This window comes from Acanthochromis polyacanthus, chromosome 15 (genome assembly GCF_021347895.1).
Source record: "Acanthochromis polyacanthus isolate Apoly-LR-REF ecotype Palm Island chromosome 15, KAUST_Apoly_ChrSc, whole genome shotgun sequence".
In the NCBI taxonomy this organism is placed as follows: Eukaryota; Metazoa; Chordata; class Actinopteri; family Pomacentridae; genus Acanthochromis; species Acanthochromis polyacanthus.
In genome coordinates this window covers 22612120-22629523 of record NC_067127.1, presented here as the reverse complement: position 1 = coordinate 22629523, position 17404 = coordinate 22612120, and the positions used below count along the sequence as shown (strand labels likewise).

The 17404-nt window shown below is 38.9% G+C and overlaps 1 protein-coding gene across 3 annotated transcripts in view; it reads left to right on the top strand.

The window, feature by feature from the left end:
• Positions 1-17404, top strand: part of blnk (B cell linker) — a 29212-nt gene that overhangs the window by 6116 nt on the left and 5692 nt on the right. The window contains exons 1-10 of one of the 3 annotated variants that reach the window (XM_051960176.1): positions 12199-12322; positions 12457-12518; positions 12666-12731; positions 14166-14212; positions 15651-15694; positions 15777-15888; positions 16492-16595; positions 16694-16766; positions 16872-16934; positions 17341-17366. In XM_051960176.1, coding sequence (XP_051816136.1) covers positions 12517-12518; positions 12666-12731; positions 14166-14212; positions 15651-15694; positions 15777-15888; positions 16492-16595; positions 16694-16766; positions 16872-16934; positions 17341-17366 — 537 coding nt within the window. In that variant the 5' untranslated portion in view covers positions 12199-12322; positions 12457-12516. Of the gene's footprint in view, positions 1-5391; positions 5439-12159; positions 12323-12456; positions 12519-12665; positions 12732-14165; positions 14213-15650; positions 15695-15776; positions 15889-16491; positions 16596-16693; positions 16767-16871; positions 16935-17340; positions 17367-17404 lie in introns of those variants that run through there. The other 2 variants (XM_022217500.2, XM_022217507.2) reach the window with 2 other exon arrangements.

Genomic DNA, 17404 nt, shown 5'->3' with positions numbered 1-17404 from the left:
GTAATATATTTATTATATCATGACTCCATTGTTGGTATCAAACATTACAGCAACCAGCTGAATTACAAATAGTGTGGGATTTCCAAGGAAGGTTTTAGAAATGATATATAGGCTACATTTTAACAAAAAAAAAAAAAGCTCATTTTCTCTACAGAGATTAATGTTAATACAGTCCAACTTTAGCCTCGCTAAATCTAATTTGAATTCTGACACGGTTGCCTTGTAAAGGATAAAAGAGGAAACAGGCCAAAGTATAACAGCCATAAAGGCAAAAAACACTTTACACCAGAATTAGCTTGTCATGCCTGTAATTTGAGCGTTTAGTGCACATTTGGGAACATGTCCTCATTCCAGCAAGACACATTATACAATTTACAATGTCATTTAGCAGACGTTTTTATCCAAAGTCGCGTATATACAACACGAGATAGGTAGGCAGGGCAGCACTAAGGAACTTGCCCAAGCGTCCTTACTGGACAACTGTGACTTGAACCACCAATCTAGTGTGCCAAAGTCAGGGGTGCTAATCTCTGAGCCATCCAACTGCTAAAACAGCATATGTGTCGAGGCCTCCGCTTGTTGTTGGTCATTACAGAAGCAAACCACACATGAGCAGAAACAAAAGTGAAGGTCGGCTACGTGCCTGTTTCTGGGGGAAAGTGAGATTTCACACTGAAGCAACACATACTTCTCACTGGCGGTGTTGTGCTTTGAACTTTGGCAGCTGTACACAGAGTTCTTGAGTGTTTGGGTTTGAAGTTAACTTATCCAAAATCTGCACATGTTTAGATGCTGTGATTCAAAGCAGCTTTTTAGATTTTCACATGGTCAGATCATCTTTTAAATTGTTCAGATGGGATCATCATTGTTGTCCCTTATCCCCATGTCCCCCAAAAATCCACATTTTGACACAGCTAAACTGCATTGTCAGTTCTGCTTTAAAAGACATGTTTTCTTTCTCTCTTTTAGGAAGGAAACGGCATTTGGGAAGTAGTTCTCTTTTCAAAAATCTGTTTTAGGAGGTCAGGTCGTTCGAGATACCAGCATTCGTGTACCGTGCTTGAAACATTATTCTTAGACAAGTTTTGTTTTCACTCACCGTTTTCATTCATTTCCACTAGTTGTTTGGTTAAGATGAAAGAAAATGCTCAGGAAGATATCAAAGTCTGGGTTCAGATAAATCGTTTCACCATGTTAAAAGCTTTCCCTCCATTTTCCCGGTTACCATGGTGACAAGTCCAGTCTCATTTCATATGTGATCGCAAAGACCTAGATTTTCAGGGGGATTGCAGGAAGTTTACTTATTGATATTTTTCTTCAGCATGCCAAACACATATGTGTGATATGTCCTGAATGTGTACAAAGCTTTAAACACAGATATAAATCTGTCTGCAACACTTAGGAGCTACTAAAATCCATCCATTCATTATCTATACACTGCTTAATTACCTCCACCAAGGAGGTTATGTGACACCTGGTGTTTGTGTGTCTGTCTGTTAGCAAGATAACTCAAAAACGCCTAGGCAGATTCAGATGAAATTTTGAGGGGATGTAGACTATGGTAAGAGGAAGAGCTGATTTAATTTTGGTGGCAACCCGGAAAGGACCCTGGATCACTGAATTTTTTAGTACGTTTTAGAATGTGGTCCGAAATAGGACAAAAACATCATAGGTTAGTATGTCTTCCAACAAATTGGAGCAAGGTGGTCCAGATAGCTCAACTGGTTAAGAAGGTGATTTGTAAATAGAATTGTGTCAGAGACACAGGTTTGATTCCAGTTCATGCTCCTTTACTGCATGGGTTTTCTGTTTTCCTCTCTATCCTTGGTGGAGGTCTGCACTCTGAGTGCTTTTCTAGTTCTCTTTAGGATTGCAGGGGGCTGGAGTCTATCCCAGCTGACTTAGGGTGAAGACAGAGGACACCCTGGACAGGTCGCCAGTCTGTCGCAGGGCTACATATACAGACAATCACATTCACACCTACGGGCAATTTAGAGCAACCAGTTAACCTCAGCATGTTTTTGGACTGTGGGTGGAAGCTGGAGTACATGAGAAAACCCACGCATCCACAGGGAAAACATGCAAACTCCATGCAGAAAGATCCTGGGAAGGCTGGGACGCGTACCGGGGATCTTCTAGCTGCAAGCCAAAAGTGCTAACCACCAAGCCACTGTGCAGCCCAGAATTTAAATCTAAATTTTATTTTTCACTTTTTAGAGAAAGTGAAGCATGAACATCTAAAGGTTGGCAGTGACCTCTTCAAAAAAAAAAAAGACACAAAAGAGGACAGAAGAGTAAATCTTGCCTACTCTATGATGCATTTTTTTTTTTTTAAAAATCCCCAAAACACAGGCAAGTGTTTGACATTCGAAAGGACCCCCAATGTTCAGACAGACTTACACCCACATACAATTGGTGAAGTGAAAAGGAGCAACAACTGGAAAGCAATGAGCAAATGGCAAGGTTAGGGCTAGAATAGTTGAGTGCATTTTTGACTTTCAAAACAGAACTGAGATCACAGTTAAGTTGTAGAGGAGCAGAATTTTTTGGAGATATGGCTCCAGCAGAGCTCTCATGATGCCAGTGTCTCTCTAACAGCACCACTTTAGTCCAGACTGAAATAGTTCAGAAGCTACTGGTTGAATTTTTATACATTTTTGCATTTCCCAGAGGATTCATCTCACTGATTTTCATGATCCCTTTAGTTTTACTGTTGCTTCAGTATGAGGTTGACATTTCTGGTTTTTAGTGAAATGTGAATCTAAATATGCAACAGCTATGTTGGTTCGTAGTGCAATTTTCACAAACAAAAGTGATAAAATTGCGAGACGCTGATGGTTTGGAGGCAGCTAGAACTTAGTAATTCTGATATCTAAACTTAACCAAGCAGTTTTACAGCGTAGATCAAAGGCAAGGCTGTCTGAAAACGACTGAACACGGCAGCTGATAAGGAAAGTAAGTCCCTGCTGAAACTAAAAAAGAATGACGCCACATGGGAGTCAAACTTGAGTTTCCCGAGCAAAAGTTTCATGTTTCCTTGATGTCCCCTCTACAGTCTACTAATGTGCAATACAAAAGAAACCCACAAGTCTTGTGATATAGACTCAAGGCAATAAAAAAAAAAAAAAAAAAAAAAGAATAGGTTATAAAATCGGAAGTGACTGAACAGGTGTGTGATCTGGGACACAGCTTTATTACTCTGCCAAGGAACGCGACAGTTCTGTGACGATCGGTGTACCTTTGTCCGTCTGTTTGCAACATTAATCAAAAATTGACTAACGGATATGGACGATATTTTCAGAGAAGGTCAGAAATGGCACAAGGACCAAGTGATTCGATTTTGGCAGTGATGCGACTTATAGTCTGGATCAACAGATTTGGTAAAGATTTCCATGTCATTGCGAGATTGTGGCACTGCACTTAAATATAAGTCCACTGCTGTGGACTAACTGGGCCTTATCCTTGGAAATCAGACAAGGAACAACTGATTAAATTGTGGGGGTGTTTCTGAGTCCCATCAATTCCTGCCGCCTGCTACATATTTAGGTGGCGTGATTCGGTATCCATACAAAACGTACACATGCGTAACATACACCTGTGCTCAGTGCAAGGTAATTTTTTATTAGATTTCATCTGTCGGAAATGATACAACTGACCAGCCTTGGCTGAGTACTTTTGTTTTTGCTAATGCTACTTAATAACTTCTAAAATACAAATGTGAAAATCACGCACAGGATGACTTCTAGTCTATCTAGGAACAATAAAATATTTCTGCATTTGACTCACGTCGTTGTAATGCGTTTGATGCAAATTACATCAATTCCAGCACGAATTGAAGCTCAAAAAGACTGAACCAAAGAGACAATATTTCCTGTTCACAGATGCAAACTGGCTTGTACGTAGATTGGAAAAACATGTGAAGCTTTTAGATGTCACTGAGTGTGGTTCTACACTAAGTAAGGGCTCCGGGTCTGTAGTAGAAAGGAGAGGCTGCAGCTTGTAGAGCTGTTGTGTCTCATTTGAACAAGCACAGACACCCCTATAAATAATTCAATGTGGGAGCAGTACCTGAGTATCCACTGGGGCTGACTATTTGATATTTTATTCGGTGTCAAAAGGCCAAGTCTGATTTTATACTGATGCTTTTTTTCCCCCCTCCTGTAAGCTGGTGTGATGATCAAGCATGTATCAGGGAGGGCAAGGTTCAGTTCTTTGAAGGAGGCAATGCCTTTCATATTAAGTGATCTCAGTCTGATTTACAAATCACAAGCTCTGCCTGGAGGGTTATGCGATGCTATGAGTTTATTCTTAGAGATAATGCATCCTTTTCTTGCACCAAGGTCCCCATATCCACTCACTAAGCTGCCTTGCTAACACCCCCCCTTCCCTGTGGAATTTCTCTTATAAATCATACACAGCTTGAAAAAGTACCGTTTAATCAACTCGGAGCATCTTAACAGTACATCATTACACCTGTTTCACAAGAGACTGCACAAAAAGAGCCATCCATACATTATTCATGTCTAAATTATGTAAGACGCAAGCCTCACACTCTTATGACAAGCTCCTCTCTGTTTCTTCATTTGACATCTAACAAACTTAAACACACAATTTCCAACTTTCCCAAACATTTGTTGTCATGGATCATCATCACATTACAGCAAATTTAAAACAGACGAGAGACAGAGCAAGTAACGACCTGGAGCAATGAATTATGAATGAAGAGGGGAATACATAATTTAGCAAGAATTGTTGCATATTTTATGGTAATCATTTTCCTTTCATTTACGAATCACAATTGCCTTACTGCAACACAGACATTAAAATGCAACAAAAAAAATTACACGGCAGTCGTATAAGCTTTTTTTTTGAAAGGTTTGATAAATTAGATAATGATGAAGGTGTTGTGTTTTTGGATAGATGGAAGGTCAGCAGTTTTTACTCAGAAGAAGGACAACCTTGCTTTTATTTAATTTCATTTTGTGTCATATGCGATATTGGTTTCAGACTTAAATCGTCCATAAATAAAAAGATGATTTGAAGCTCCTATTCTCAAGTATTTATTTTCATTGGTCTGAATGTAATGTTTGTAATAATCTCTGTTACTGCAGCACCCACAGTGTCCTTTGACTCAGTTTAGAAATACAATGAGGGTGACATTAAAAAATAAACTGCTTCCGAAATGGCCTTTAGTGAGACACTGCCATCTTCTGGTAGCTAAGGCGAAGTGCATTTCTATCCCTTCTGCTCAAAAGCGTGTTTGTTGAAGGGGAATTAATTTCAATATCACATCAGATGTCGTGAATCATACCTGTGAACTCTGTCGTCTCATTTTCACACCATCTTGTCTTTTTTTTTTTTTAACAATTCATTTTTCTGATGCTTTTGCAGAGCCTGTCCCACAGTGACATGAGCAAGTTTAGCCTCATCCACCGGCCGTAAGTAACACTTTCTTACTTCTTGTGTTTCTTGTCTTTTGAGGTAAATCTTTCAGGCAATTATTGACAAAATGCATCTTTCCATTATTTTTTTATCATCATATTAAAAAGCTCAACCAGGAACGGGAGTTCAAAATTAGCTTAATGCTATACACTCTATATATATCAGATGCTTTCTATGTCAATCGCACGGTCCCTGAAGAATATACTATCAAGTATTAAACAGGAAAGAAAACAGAATGCCTAAAAGCACCGTTTTTGGCAGTGCAGGCTCTTGATGCAAGAACTTGTGATTATGTTATTTTAAAAAAAAAAAAACAACCATGGAAATATGGCTAGATGTCAGCTCTTAAACTCTTGAGCTATTTTGTTATTACATTTGTCCAAAAAAATATACATTTAGTGGTACCAAACATGAAAATGAACAATTGAAGAAAACAAGGGTGGCCTAAAAAAAAATGTTCCATGACTGTATGTATATATATATATATATATATATATATATATATACACACACACACACACACACACACGTGGACAAAATTGTTGGTACCCCTCAGTTAAAGAAGGAAAAACCCACAATTCTCACTGAAATCACTTGAAACTCACAAAAGTAACAATAAATAAAAATTTATTGAAAATTAAATAATCAAAATCAGCCATCACTTTTGAATTGTTGATTAACATTATTTAAAAAAAACAAACTAATGAAATAGGGCTGGACAAAAATGATGGTACCCATAACTTAATATTTTGTTGCACAACCTTTTGAGGCAATCACTGCAATTAAACGATTTCTGTATTTGTCAATGAGCGTTCTGCAGCTGTCAACAGGTATTTTGGCCCACTCCTCATGAGCAAACAGCTCCAGTTGTCTCAGGTTTGATGGGTGTCTTCTCCAAATGGCATGTTTCAGCTCATAGAAGGCCACTTTAGAATAGTCCAACGCTTTTCTCTCAGCCATTCTTGGGTGTTTTTGGCTGTGTGTTTTGGATCGTTGTCCTGTTGGAAGACCCATGACCTGCGACTGAGACCAAGCTTTCTGACACTAGGCAGCACATTTCTCTCCAGAATGCCTTGATAGTCTTCAGATTTCATCGTACCTTGCACACTTTCAAGACACCCTGTGCCAGATGCAGCAAAGCAGCCCCAAAACATTACTGAGCCTCCTCCATGTTTCACCGTAGGGACAGTGTTCTTTTCTTCGTACGCTTGGTTTTTGAGTCTATGAACATAGAGTTGATGTGCCTTACCAAAAAGCTCCAGTTTGGTCTCATCTGTCCAAAGGACATTCTCCCAGAAGCTTTGTGGCTTGTCAACATGCATTTTTGCAAATTCCAGTCTGGCTTTTTTATGAGTTTTTTTCAGCAGTGGTGTCCTCCTTGGTCGTCTCCCATGAAGTCCACTTTGGCTCAAACAACGACGAATGGTGCGATCTGACACTGATGTACCTTGGCCTTGGAGTTCACCTTTAATTTCTTTGGAGGTTGCTCTGGGCTCTTTGGCTACAATTCGAACGATCCGTCTCTTCAATTTGTCATTAATTTTCCTCTTGCGGCCACGTCCAGGGAGGTTGGCTACTGTCCCGTGGGTCTTGAACTTCTGAATAATATGAGCCACTGTTGTCACAGGAACTTCAAGCTGTTTAGAGATGGTCTTATAGCCTTTACCTTTAAGATGTTTGTCTATAATTTTTTTTCGGATGTCCTGGGACAATTCTCTCCTTCGCTTTCTGTTGTCCATGTTCAGTGTGGTACACACCTTTTCACCAAACAGCAGGGTGACTACTTGTCTCCCTTTAAATAGGCAGACTGACTGATTATGAGTTTGGAAACACCTGTGATGTCAATTAAATGACACACCTGAGTTAATCATGTCACTCTGGTCAAATAGTTTTCAATCTTTTATAGAGGTACCATCATTTTTGTCCAGGCCTGTTTCATTAGTTATTTTTTTTTTTAATAATTATGTTAATCAACAATTCAAAAGTAATGGCTGTTTTTGATTATTTAATTTTCAATAAATTTTTATTTATTGTTACTTTTGTGAGTTTCAAGTGATTTCAGTGAGAATTGTGGGTTTTTCCTTCTTTAACTGAGGGGTACCAACAATTTTGTCCACGTGTGTATATATAAAAGATTGTATTGAACATTACAAAAGTAATTCTGTGCAAAAAAAAAATCAATGTAAAAATGCATCTTAAAAGAGCATTTCCTATTTCAGTGACAGAAGTATTGCACAGATACAGATCCCTCACTTTGCGATTTCATCAGCAACCCAGATTCTTCCTCGTCCGCATCACAGAAAACCTACCAAGGAGCTGTTCTGATTCTTAGAATCTGTGAGCATTTGCAATCCCAACTTCACTCCAGATCTGGATCGTATACAGCACCTAACCTTTGTTCTGAGCCTGCACTGTTTAAAGCATGTGGATTAACTTGCAATGCATGTGGCTCTACAAATCTACTTTGTACAACAAAATCTGTATATTTACATTAAAATAAGGTGCAGAAATGCAGCTGCAGTGTGCGTGCATACAGCTGGTTTGTCCTTTTTGTGTGCAGAAGTTTGTCTGGTTGCCTGACTGCAGCTGCACATTGGTCTGCATCTGTTTGTTCTTGTTTGTGTGAGGTAGTCTCTGTCCATGTCTCCCCTGAGTATGCATGAATGCGTCACATAAACAAAATGACTTCAGCTGTCAGTAATAGAATGATAATTCACAAGTAGGCAGAAAACATGTATGAGGTTACATACAAAAGGTAGGGAACTACTTATCCTGTTGATGAGATAGAGGCCTCAGAAACTCATGCATTATATGATACAAACGGCTTTACAGGGTTAAATTAAATTTAGTCTGGAAAATTGCCACAAAATATGGGACATTTTGTCACATTGGTGTCATTTTTAATGTTATATATGACAAATTAAATAAATGATTGGTGAAATAAAAGATATCTTGCTGAAGGTGAGGCATTATTGCTAAAATCTGAAAGAAAATAAACACTTTATTTGAAAAGCAATTTTCATATTCATTTTTTTTACTGTTTATGTGGCCTAGTTTCTGCCCATGTACAATCAGTTTCAAGCTCAATTCACATTCAGTGTCATGATATAGTTATAACAGGATGATGCTCGGGAGTACACGGCTTTGCATACTTCTACGATTCCTATCCATCCATCCATTATCTGTATAGTCCTCATTAGGGTCACAGGGGGGCTGGAGTCTATAACAACTGACTTAAGGTGAAGGCAGGGGACACCCTGGACAAGTCACCAGTCTATTGCCAGTGAATGCAGCATTTAATGAATTCTATACATTCTTTTAAAATTCAATTACCATTCAAAAGCTTCAGGTCACCCAGGCCATTTCATATTTTCAATGAAATTTCACACTTTTATTCGTGTGATAACATAATTGTACAAGGACTTTCTAATACCCAATTAGCCTTTCAACACGGTTAGCTAGCACAATATACCATTAGAACACAGGAGTGATGTTACATGGGGAGCTGGAGAACCCAGGCGCACAGAGAGACTGGCAAACTGGTGAAATCAGGAAAGGATTCTATTTAACCAGAAAACTAAAACAATACATAAAGGGAGAACTGAACTGGGGGAAAATCAAACTTAACCAGGCAACTACTAACAAACACTATGAACTCAAAATGGAAGATCACAAAACTAAACTGAATTAACAGAACTAAGCTAAGGACAGGTACTCACAAACCAGGGGAAAACTGGACAGAAGAGACAGGGAAGCAAACTCAGGGAATCCAGGTGGAGAGGAGCAGAGTCCAAATAGGGGAAATCCAGAAGGCAGGGGAAACAAAGTCCAAAAGTGAGCAGTCACTGAAGGGATGTGAATTGATGAAATGCATAGAGCTTGAATAGCTGGAGGTGAGGTGGGGAGCAGGTGAGTTGAGTTCAGCTGATTACGGGAGATGACACTCCCTGCAGTAATCAGCAGGTAGAGTGCAGGCAGGTGAAGCAGGGAGAGCAGGAGGGCGAGTGACATGGAGAGAGAGAGACATGAGGGGGAGAAGACAGACTGAGGAAGCCAAAAAGATATCAAAATAGAAACAGATCAGGAACCAAGGGAGAAAGGAAGACACAAAAGGGGGAAGAAGGGCAGGAGCTAGAGCAGGATCCTCACAAGTGATGGTTGATGGAAATGGACTTCTGTACCCCTATGTAGATATTCCATTAAGAATCAGCTGTTTCCAGCTAGAATAGTAATTTGTCACATAAACAGTGTAAAGTGTCATTCATATCAAACTTGCAGGCCGCACTAACATCAATCTTTCATATTAAGACGGGGGTCTCAAACTACGGTAGTTTGAGACCCCTGGTCTAGACTGTACTTCTGATTAATTTAATGTTATCTTCATTGAAAGAAAACTGCTTTTCTTTCAAAAATAAGGGCATTTCTAAGTGACCCCAAACTTTTGAACAGTAGTGTATGTATGAGTATTTATGTTCCAACACGTGACATGTCAACAACAGAATGGACACCATGAAACAACCGGCTACACAATATAGAGTAAATGATAACAGGCAGATTGAGAGTAGAGTCACAGACCAGAAAGCACAAGTGTTTTTGTCCACTATTTGCGTTATGTAGTTCCACACATCGACGTACAGTTAATAAGGTTGTCGGTACTGCCTGTGGGGTGTGGTCTCGCTCTTCCTGAAGGACTCAGTAAAGTGTCCATACATTTTGGGGAACTGAATCATGCTAGTGGACACGTCCATCGAAAGCTGTCTGAATCCATTTCGGAGAGATCAAATGGTGACATTCAAATGAGTGACTGCAGTCCAAGCGAACATCCAGCAGCTTGTTTTCATCTTTCTCCTGTCATGGCGTTACGTCATTTCTACAATGCTGCATTTTATAATGGCCTTTTATAGTCACTGATCAGTATACTGGTCACTATCTGATCATAGCTGCACCTTAAAAGATGCAGATTAACTCACTGATACAGAATTAGTCACCAAAAAACATTTTGTGAACTGACTGACCTGAACCGTTTTCTAACCAACAATAGATTAACTTTTTTTCCTAATGCAGAAAAGACACATATTGCGTTTTTGTTTCAGTGTAAACATGAAATTTAAAATTGACAGTCCTGAACTTCCATATATTCTTCTTTTACTTCCTGTTCTCATGTGATTATTCATACAATTGTTGAACCAGGAAATTATGTATGATTAGATCCTCCTGTGCACAGTGATGTGATCAGCTTTTCAATTTCAAACAGTCACCTCCTCACATATCAAGGATACAGATCATATACAGTAGAGCAGATAAAACACATTTTTTTTTCAGTTTCACATGGCCCGCAATAAAAGAAACTTTGCAACTCATTCACCCAGTCTGTGCCCTGACATGACTTTCCATATAGAGAATGAACTGAAAACACTGTGGTGTGATTTTCCATACTGTGCGAACATACATGTGCCCCCAGTTTCACATTCATTTACAAGAAGCAGCTTCAGACTGAATAAAGCTTCTTCTCTCATTGTGTCACATGCAGCTGCTTCCTTAAAAATCCACAGCTGTGTCTCTTTGCTTCTTGAACAATAGCAATGTTTCTCACCACAGACAGCTTCCTGGTTTCTCCTCTTCTGCTGACTGTGTTCTGAGGCATTTATTAGACAAAAAAAATCCCCCTGGTGACCACACAAACTCGAAAAATGTAGTGTAGTCATCTTCCTAACAGGGAAAACTGTACTCTTTTTTTCATCTTCCTATATATAGAAAACACTTATGACACCGTACTTTCCGTGACACAACGGACAGGACTGTACTTTTCAACCCATTTTAAAGAGTCATAAAGGAACTTTACCAGTTAATGTCCAGAACTGATTTGCAAAAAAGACAAAGTAAGAATGAATCTAAAGTAAACAGAAATCTTCATAAAACCAAGATTTAGGACCAAATTAATGGAACGTTGCATTTCCATAAAAGGAGTTAATTTATGGACCAATCTAAAGACTTTAAATCACACGCAAGATAGACAAATGTGATTAAAACTCACGTTATTAAAATACAATGAAATGAATTAAGAGTTTTATGATGTTTGTTATGAGAGAAAACTCTGATATGAGTGAGAGTGGCTGTGAAGGCCAGTCAGATTATATCGTTTGTTGTTTGTTGTTTGGTTTTAATGCACATTATAAACTGATTGTTTGATACAAAGGGGTAGATTTCAAGTTTATTCTTCTTTCTGCCCCCTTTCATTCAGAAGTTTGGACGCTTTTGCTTTTGTATTGTATTGAAGTGGGGGTTTATGCTTTTTTGTCAATGAATGAAAAAAGAAAAGACAAAGATGCTTTAGTTTAACTTAGTAGTGTATGGAAGAGATGTGCAACAACAAAATCAATGAAAATAATATCCCTCATAAGGTAGACTATGCAATTTTCTTTTGAAGATAATGAAAAGTTAAGAAACTAAAGAGACATTTGTGTGTTAAATGAGTGAAAACAGTTAGAAAACCAGCCCACACTAACTTGAAGGCCTCCTCTATAGAGTTATCTGCAGCTGTTTGCAGGTCTGTGTCTGAAGGGGTGGAACTGAAGCTGAAGAGAGATGTGATGCAAGAACTTTGCTAAAAGTGCGGTCACTGAAATCTGTTTTTGTGCGAGTGCCAGGGGACTGGAAAAGAGAAGTGATTTTTTCTGACAGAAGCATCTACAACAAACTCCCTCCCCTCTATGACAAAGACGTGGCTTTCTAAACGCAGCGTTCATTTACAATTCTGTGAACAATGTGGCAGCACAGGTGTAATGCATGAGGCGAACGAGGTCTAAAAAGCTAACATGAATTTGGATACGTTGGGGGATGCGTTGGGTAAACTTGCATCTCCTGCCTCAGCAAAGATCCGGTAAGAAGTTTTATTTCACCGTTTGAACCTAAGCAGATGTTGACGCATTGTCACTTTTAGCTCATTAGGTTTAACTATTAAACAGTGAATATTTGGTCCAAAGACTAAATCACAGTTTCTTTCATTTTTGACAGCAAAAGAAAATGTAGTGAAGTGATATTTCACAAAACTGAGGAGAAAACGAGGAGCATCAGATGTGAATACTTCAGTTTTCTTTTCAAAGCACTTTTCAAAGCCGAAAACTAGCGTAAAGTTCATGTGTAAGACTTCTGCTTAGCTTGTCATTTTGCAAAACTTACTTCCTCAACATTTGTCTTTTTTTTTGTCTTTTTGTGTTATCCAGGCAGCTTCAGAAAATTGTCCAAGACATCAAGAAAAATGATGGCAGCTTCCTCAATAAACTAAGAAGGTCAGTCTCTGAGATGCTGCTTTTTATTGCCCATTTTTGTATTCTTATTATGCTAATATTATGGATAAAAAAACACACAACGGAAATATATCAATGTGAAATGTAGCAGTCGTGCAACCTGAGAGTCTGGTGATCTAAAAATTCTCCATGTGGTATATATACATGCATCAGTAGAGAATGCCGATTCCTCTTTCACAGCCGTTGGAATAAGAGAGAAAGAAACGAAGTAAAAATAGCGAAACAGATGGCTTTTCTCTCACTTTCCTTTCCTGAAATGAGTCCCCTTAAGACACATAAAGATAGATACTGACAAATGTGTTACAGAAGCCATTTATTTTCCACTACGCCTTTAGGAAAGTAATCCTCCTACACTTTTTGGTGTAGTAATACATGTATATGCTAATTAATTTGTATTTAAAGAGCTAATATTTCATTTGCATATTTAAAAATAACATTTCTGAAAAGGTGCCAGATGATATCTTTCAATTCTTTTTCTTTTTTAACCTATAAATAGTGGTTTCCACTCACATTGTAGTTCTAAATTACACGTCATCACAGACTGTGAGACAGTAATCACCTCTTCAGTAGTACTTATACACACCAAACTATGCAATTTTATTTCTGTCTATGCATCGAAAGCTTGTTCGTATACAATAGCCCAGCAGAGCCTGATTTGTAGAACATGTATTCCTAAAAACAACACAAAAATTTTTTTGATTTATGAAGTAATACAAAGAGATCTCCAAAATCCCCTCCTTAAGGACCTTTGACTGTAATGTATCAACAAAAAGAAACAAGAATGTTGAACTTCACCTTATTAAGGTTCAGGAAATTAATATACGCTGCCGTTCAAAAGTTTGGGGTCACTTGGAAACGTTCTTGTTTTTGAAAGAAAAGACTTTTTTTTCATTGAAGGTAACATTAATTGAATCGGAAATACAATCTAGACATTGTTAATGTGGTAAATGACTATTCTAGCTGGGAACAGCTGATTTTTAATGGAATATCTCCATAGGGGTACAGAGGAACATTTCCAGCAGCCATCACTCCTGTGTTCTAATGCTACATTGTGTTAGCTAATGATTTGCATTTGGTGTTGAAAGGCTAACTGATGATTAGAAAACCCTTGTGCAATTATGTTAGCACATGAATAAAAGTGTGAGTTTTCATGGAAAACATTAAATTGCCTTCGTGACTCCAAATGTTTGAACAGTAGTGTAAATTAGGTCACTTTTAGGCTAATAATAGCTTATTTGCATAATAAAGCATAAAAATTCCGAAAACCTTTTGTTATCATGGTAATAGCTATTTGTTCAAGTTTTTCCCCGATTCACCTGTAGTGTGTCACCTTAAAAACTCAGCTCATGTCTTCATAGTCACTGTCAGGTAGTTTATTATCTGGTGCTGATCTCACTGTCTCTCTGTGTACAACAGACTGAAAAGCAAACCAGTTCCAAATGTGCCTGCGAGAGACTACAGAGGTAAGAACTGAATCATCATTAGCAGTGTTTTCACAGTAAAACAGTTTGAATGAAGCTGGAAAGTTTGAGCCTTTCTCTAGAAGTCTTGCTCAAATGTCCATCTCTGACAGACACTGGATGTGAGGACATCCCCTGAAGCATCGCGAAAGACTGTCTTCTGGGTCTGAGTTTACATCGTTCAAAGCCAAACATTTTAAAGATGTCCATCTTATTTGTCTAGCTAAGACTGATGAAAAATGATTACTTCACTAAAGAAGCAGAGCCTCGGCGGAGTTATGTGACGATCGGTGTTTGTTTGTCTGTCTGTCTGTCTGTCTGTCTGTCTGTCTGTCTGTCTGTCTGTTTGTTTGTTCGCACCATTACTCCAAAACAAATTTGGATGAAATTTTCAGCGAAGGTCAGAAATAACACAATGACCAAGTGATTAGATTTTGGCAGTGATAGTCTGGATCCATGCACTTGTTAAAGATTTCTGTATCATTGTGAGATAGCGTCACGGCATCACTGTAACTATGACAAGTGAACACTACATCAGCTGCCTGCTGATGATCACATGATCCTATTACAAATCGACTGTTGCAGACATATTGGGATTTATATGTCGGAAATGACACAAGGAACAATTGATCAGATTGTGGAGGTGTTTTCGAGTCCTATCAATTCCAGTTGTCTGCTACATATTTAGGTCATGCGATTCGGCATCCATACATAACGTACACATACAAAGCATGTGCCTGTGCTCGGTGCAAGGTCATTTTGTTTGTGGATATGTGTCTACATTAAATGAACTTCAGCATCAATGTTTTAATGTTTTTTGGTATAAAAACTGCTTTAATTTAAGCTTATTTGACTAATTATAATGATAATGATGCTTATATAGACCATTAAACTCAAGATAATCACATCAGGAAAGGAAATGTTTTGCAAGGCTCACATCAGTCGCTTAGGTTTAAAACAGTTTTAACAAACAAATAGCACATATAATGACTTTTATTTCAATACAGCTTCATTTGGCCATGATCAAAGCTGCCATGCCTGTTGCTGTACAAATATGCAATATAAAAACATTCCAAGTAGCATTTCATCCATGCCCAGATGTTGTTTTGAGTGCTTAATTATGTGAAGCTTCTGCTTAAACTACAAACTACTCATGAAAACAGTGATAAAGTGGTTTGGTGAGAGATTACTCAATAGTTCAAGAGGTGAGGAAACATGCTCTAGTGGTTCCACAACAGAGCAGCCCACTTAAAGTTGAAGCTTTCTTTTGAAACCAGAAAATGTGCTCTGACACCTGCTCAGTCTAATTTATTTCTGTTGTAAACTGTTTTAAGGAAGCAGTTTTTAATGAAACATACAACTCAAGCATTTTCCTTTACATACCGGAAATCAATTCCAGGCTCACTATTCAGTTTTTGTTTTGAAATCTCTGTGTTCACAGATCACAACAGGGAAGATGATGACGAACTGTCTGACCCTGACTATGTAAGTTGGACTAAATGTAACTTGTAATTAAACAAATGCTTTGGTTTGTGGCAATGAAACATTAGAAACATGTTGTTCTCAGGATAACGACATGTACGAGGATCCACGTGAGGATGACAGCTACGAGCCCCCGCCCAGCCACAGAGCCTTCGCCACAGCTTCCTCTGCTTCCTTCCCACGGGGGGAGTATCTCGGTCAGATCACTCATTTGACATTTTAGCTTTGCTGACATTTGCCATTTTGTCCCTTCAAGTACATCCATCCATTTATCTATACACTGCTTAATCCTCATTAGGGTCACTGGAGTCTTTCCCAGATGACTTTGGGTGAAGGCACCCTGGACAGGTCGCAATCACTCTCACATTCACACCTACGGACAGTTTAGAATTATCAATTAACCTCAGCATGTTTTTGGACTCTGTGAGGAAGCCAGAAAATCTGGGGGGGAAAAAAAACCTACAAATACACAGGGAGAACATGCACACTCCACAAAGAAAGATCCAGGTCCAGGCCGGGACGTGAACTGGGGATCTGCTAGCTGCAAGGCGACAGTGCTAACCAATGAGGCACTGTGCAGCCCCCTAAAAGCACATGTCTAATCTTTTTTTGTCCATCTAATGATGCTTTTCAAAATTCACACATGTGGAGTCCTCTTCACATCCATCACTAGCTTCCTGCCAAAGTGTAAGAAGTTCATTTAGATTAACCAACATGTGCAGGCTGTTGAGCCAAAGGCTTCATAACTGTGTCATGCAAATTCTGATGTCCTGTTTCTGCTTCTGCTTCTCCTTTTCCAGACAGCTGCCGTAACCAGCCCAGCAGGTCCCCCAGGAAGCCCCTCCGCCCGGGCAAAGCCTCCAAACAACTGCCACCTGAACCCACCCAGCAGGGGAGTGATGAAGTAAAGAAACTTTGACTCCTTACCCTAGTTAGATTTCTCTGTACACTGTGTATTGGTAAATACTTTCCAATGACTGTGGGGATGCTGTTGTTTTGTAGGAAGACTACATAAATCCAGATGCAAGTAATGATGATGACAACTATGTAGAACCTGCAGAGAATCTGCCTGCCAGTAAGATACACATCAGAACATAGAGCAAGAAGACTTAATACTATGTAGAGAAAACGCATAAAATAATGAAAAAATATCAAAAATGCTGCCCATGCCTCTCCTCAGATAAAATGTTGCACGGTGGCAACAGAGCTGGAAGGGACCATCTAGAGCGTCCTCCCAGTCCTGGTAGGTACAGCACAACTTCACAAGTACTTACTCACTGCTACTATCATGCAATCTAACCACACGTTGAATGCATAATCTGGAAATTTAACACAAGAGAAAAAGGTGGCGGTGGTCCCACTCCTTTTATATTTGTGTTGAATATTGCACTGAAAAGCAAAAATGTCAACCTTGAGGTGGTGCTGGAGAAAAGAGTTTATCCTCAAAAGATCATTAATGTCTGTACATAATTTACTGACAATCAATCTTTCAGTCTGGAATAAAATGAAGGACTGACCAGCGTTGCCATCCTTAGAGCCACGCTGGGAAAACATGTACTGGGAAAACATGAGGCCTTGTCAGAACCTGTCAGTCACAAGTGTGGATCTGCTTAAAGCGTAATTTCATCATTGTGTTTGCTTTTTTTCAGATTTTTATGAAGTCCCGGACAAAGAGGTAGGCTGTTTATTGGCAGTTACAAGTATTTCATCGGG